This window comes from Olea europaea, chromosome 2 (genome assembly GCF_002742605.1).
Source record: "Olea europaea var. sylvestris chromosome 2, O_europaea_v1, whole genome shotgun sequence".
Lineage (NCBI taxonomy): Eukaryota > Viridiplantae > Streptophyta > Magnoliopsida > Lamiales > Oleaceae > Olea > Olea europaea.
Window position 1 is genome coordinate 20,614,354 of NC_036238.1, and position 4,504 is coordinate 20,618,857.

General features: G+C 38.0%; 1 protein-coding gene across 7 annotated transcripts; it reads left to right on the plus strand.

Moving 5' to 3' along the window:
• Positions 1-8: 8 nt before the first annotated feature.
• LOC111365936 (glutamyl-tRNA(Gln) amidotransferase subunit A-like) lies at positions 9-4,398 on the plus strand. Of its 7 annotated transcripts, none has more exons than XM_022986518.1 (14): positions 9-273; positions 687-760; positions 859-967; positions 1,082-1,306; positions 1,411-1,493; positions 1,582-1,682; positions 1,921-2,044; positions 2,117-2,271; positions 2,531-2,667; positions 2,745-2,915; positions 3,006-3,230; positions 3,545-3,694; positions 3,737-3,820; positions 4,136-4,398. In XM_022986518.1, exons 1-14 carry the CDS (start codon positions 73-75, stop codon positions 4,268-4,270), a joined length of 1,974 nt encoding a protein of 657 aa, XP_022842286.1. In that variant the 5' UTR covers positions 9-72; the 3' UTR covers positions 4,271-4,398. The 7 variants fall into 7 exon arrangements, with proteins under 7 accessions (XP_022842286.1, XP_022842279.1, XP_022842294.1 ...); XM_022986547.1 differs by adding an exon at positions 405-572 and having other exon boundaries at positions 183-273; positions 3,545-3,820; XM_022986511.1 differs by having other exon boundaries at positions 3,545-3,820.
• The last annotated feature ends 106 nt before the right edge of the window (positions 4,399-4,504 follow it).

The window sequence follows — 4,504 nt, forward strand, 5'->3', positions numbered from 1 at the left end:
CAGAGCCATTTTCGTCTATTTCCTCTTCTATGTAGCGGTTGGATCCTCAATCAAAATATTCAGCCATCTGCAATGGCGAGCTATTGCTGGAGCTGGCAACGCAGTAGGGACAACATGTGTCCCATGAGGCTCCTCAATTTGACACGTGGAAAACTTTGTGTGTTCCACGTACTTACTTCTTTCTTTCTGTTGTTGACCTGCATTTCCGCATCGAATCCACCGCAGACCTGCTTTCTGAATCGGATTCTCGCTTCAAATTCCACTGCCTACATGGTACTGTACTGGTCTCTTTAGTTAATATAGTATTACTCATGAGTTGAATCTATTGTTTTTTGAATTACCGTGTTGTTATTGTTGTATTTTACTGAAATTAGATAAATCATAAATGGGAAAAACTGAATTAGGGCCTGTTTGGGATCTGAAAGTCAAATTAGAACAGGTGTAAGAGGAAGTCGACTTCCTGAGGAAGCACTTGTAGACGAAGCAAAGTAGAAGTAGAAGCTCCAACTAGGCCCTGACAATGTCAATGAAGATGTTTGGCCTCGCTTAAAAGCGTGATTTTTCCTGCTTTTGTGGGTAGTAAAATATAATGTTCTACTAAGTTCACAGAACTTTTTGCATTTCTGTCATCAGGGAATTGATGTATTTATAAGTGCAAAGTTTCAGGATTAATGTTTGTAAAACAGGTTTGTGCATGTAAAAAAATCTGGAAAATGATGTTTGCAAGAGTCTGGGGTCATTACCGGACGATTATGTCCAGGTAATGCACATTGAATCAAGGATAATTGTAGCCGAAATGCTTTTCATTTTCTTGCGTTCGAATTGGTGATCCTCTCTTTCATTATTTGATCAGGGCAGTGCGAAGTTGGATCCCAAGAACCACCCTGAACACTCGGGAAAGATTAATTATGAGTGCCTACATACTGCATTCGGGTTGTTGGACGCAGACATTTTCAATGACTCTAAGGTATTCTATTCCTATATAATATATTGAATAGTCATTGTTTTGTTGTATTTTTTTGGATTTATGGTGAGTGAGATTTAAAGTGAAATGAAACTGTGCTCTTATGTTTGCCTGTAGATGCTGGAAATTGAAAAGGGTGTGAAGGAACTTAACATTCCTATTACCAGAGCCAATCGAAAATTAGTTGCTTCCGTTAATGGAGGATTAGAGAATCCATCTTATTTGGTTTTCAATTCTGCATGGAACATTTGTCATGCACGAAATGCAATTAAACAATTCAATTATCCTGCTTTATCTGGTGTACAAAGACACGGACGCGACGAAGATATTGCCTTTATGAGTGTGAGTCTCTCCTATTTCAGTAAATTAAACAGAAAGTTGGGAAATTAAAATCTATCACGTGTCTGATTTATCATAACCAACTCCGTGTTATGCTGTTGGATCAGATTCTTGAACTTGGACAACTTATTAGGAGTAAAGTAATTACATCTGAGGAGCTTACTGGGATCTTTCTAAAAAGACTAAAGAGGTATCATGAACTCATTATCATTGAAATTATTATTCAACTTTCGTCGCGAGATTTGGTTCTTGTTAAATCATTTGAAGGATTACTGCAGATATGGCCCTGTCCTGGAATCTGTTGTCACTATCACGGAAGAATTGGCTTACAAGCAAGCAAAACAAGCTGATCAACTACTAGCAAAAGGAACTTATTTGGGTAGTTCCCTTTTTCTTACTTATAAGTGAACTGTATTAGCTTAGCCTGACTTGCTCATTTGGTATTTCTTGATGGTGAGGCGTGAGTGGAATTATTTATTTCACAAATTCTGTTAGCTTTTCTAATTTAATGTGGATGTCGATTGTTTCTCATCTCCTTTTCAGTTCTTGCTTCGTGTTTTTTGTTGCCTTCATTAATAATTAGGAAAGGCAAACATAAGAGTAGCTCCTCCATACAGGTCCTCTTCATGGAATTCCATATGGGCTTAAGGATATTATCGCTGTACCCCAATACAAAACAACTTGGGGCTCTGAATCTTTTAAAGATCAAGTGCTTGACATTGAAGCTTGGGTGTATAAAAGGTATTTAGCTAATATGAAAATTATTAGATTGGCATATACCACTTTTCCAACTTATGATGATAGCTAATGCAGGCTTAAGTCTGCTGGGGCAGTTCTTGTCGGAAAGCTTGTGACGGGTTCACTGGCATATGATGACATTTGGTTTGGGGGTAGAACAAGAAACCCATGGAATATTGAGGAATACTCCACGGGTTCATCAGCTGGGCCGGCGGCCTGCACCTCTGCTGGTGCGTCGTCGTTTATTTCGATGAAATTCTTAATGAACTAATCTTCTGTTTTCCAATAATTCTTGTTATCTTTCATGTTAAAAATGTTGAAAATAAAAGATTTTGTATCTCATCCTTTTCCTTTCAACAAAACATGATTTATATTTAAAATAAGCTTACTGGATCTTTTTCCCAAAAAGAATAAACTCACTTGAAGCTCTCTCGGATGCATATTTAAGCATATGGAATATGTCTTACTCTATGAATTTTTCTCTTCAAGGTATGGTTCCATTTGCAATTGGTTCAGAAACTGCCGGATCTATAACTTATCCTGCTGCCCGTTGTGGTGTGACTGCATTGCGTCCAACTTTTGGAACTGTTGGTAGAACTGGCGTAATGAGCATATCTGAGAGCTTGGTAGAAGTCCTCTCCTTCTGAAATGCAATTTCCTATTTTGCGTTACTCGTGAAATTTAGATCCTACCAATTTGACAGGATAAACTCGGCCCTTTCTGTAGAAGTGCTGCAGATTGTGCAGTTGTTCTGGATTACATCCGAGGTAAGGATCCAGACGATCTGTCTTCCCGAGACATCCCTCTTGCTGATCCATTTGCTGTTGATATAACGAAGCTAACTGTCGGATATCTTGAAGATGCTGAGATGGATGTAAGTGTTTATATATTAATTGAGTACAATCACTCTGTAAATGTGACACCATATATACATGAATCTTTTCCACGATTGGCTATAATACAGGTTGTCCAGGTGCTTCGTTCAAAGGGTGTCAATATGGTTCCATTTAAACTGAATTATACTGTGGAATCTGTTCAAGGAATCTTGAATTTTACGATGGATGTAGATATGTTGGCTCACTTTGATGAGTGGCAGCGGTCTCACCAGGATGATGATTATGAAGCTCAGGATCAGTGGCCTCTTGAACTTCGTCGAGCACGAGTGATATCTGCCGTAGATTATGTTCAAGTACGCCAAATAGACTGCAAAAATTTCTTCTTTTTAAGCGCCCACTGTTTCCAAACACATGTCGAGCCAATCACGATATGATCCTATAATAGATCTTTCTCAATCGAACTCTGTGATCATTCACATGTCAAAACAAAAGGGAACGTAGCAAAATTTTGATACAAACTGATGGATGCAAACTAATAGCACGCTCTAAATAGATTTTACATTTTGGCCTTGTTGATTGAGATTCAAATATGTGCCTACTGCTATTTCGTAATCCAATAAGCTTGAGCTCTTTGAGGAGAACTGAAATGGTAAATTTCTGTTGGCAGGCACAGAGGACGCGTGGAAAACTAATACGAGAAGTGAAAGAGAATTTCAAAGTTAATGCATTCATTGGAAATGCAACCGATTGGGAACGGGTTTGCATGGGCAATCTTGTAGGCTTTCCTGTAATTGTTGTTCCAACTGGATTCAAGAAAATATCTGATGCCCCTTCAAATGTTCCAACTGGATTCAAGAAAATATCTGATGCCCCTTCAAATGATACCCGGAGGAGAACTACAAAAACAATGGGTATTTATGCACCACCAGACCATGACCACGTAGTAAGTTCTTTGGAATGCCCTTTTTTGATCTACATTTGTCTCTGTTAACATTTTTGGTAATGAATCGACATATCAGAAAGAGTTCTATCCTAGTAAAAATAAATAAAATGCAGTTCTAATCATATATTCGTACTGAAGTATCTTCTTAGATTAAGATGTTACCATCTGGATAAGCAACCAAACAGCAAGTAGAACAGTTCAACAAAACGAGATAACTTTTATCCTAGTTTTTATGAGTATTAAGCCAGATGTTATGAATCTTATTCATTCTATTCTGGGTACTCACTCGTATGTATTCTTTTATATTACATGCAGGCTTTGGCATTGGCAATGGCTTATCAATCGGTCACAGATCATCACAAGCAACGTCCACCAATTGATGACCTCGGGCCAAATGATTTGATTCCAAACCCTCCCAGAGCTGTCGTGCCCCCAAGACAATTGTTTTGATAAAATCACAGTTTTTCGTTTTTGGAAACTTACGACAGTTGCATGTCTGGGAATATGTTATATGTTGAACTCATTGCATTTCAATTTGAAGAAAATCAGCTAGAAGTTGATCTTCCAATTCATTAGAATTCGAGGACACTGTTGTCGGAAGAATTATGCCCCGTTTGGCCCCATTCTCTTTTATTTTTTTGTTTTAAAAAAAAAACACTATTCTCAACCTTAAAATTTTGGAGG

What these genes read in the sequence shown, in the direction of transcription:
- LOC111365936 (XM_022986511.1), top strand. Translation starts at nt 73, where the DNA reads ATGGCGAGCTATTGCTGGAGCTGGCAACGCAGTAGGGACAACATGTGT. An exon ending in CAAATTCCACTGCCTACATG is followed by an intron (nt 274 to 686) that starts GTACTGTACTGG and finishes TTTGTAAAACAG; the next exon opens with GTTTGTGCATGTAAAAAAAT. An exon ending in AAGATATTGCCTTTATGAGT is followed by an intron (nt 1,307 to 1,410) that starts GTGAGTCTCTCC and finishes CTGTTGGATCAG; the next exon opens with ATTCTTGAACTTGGACAACT.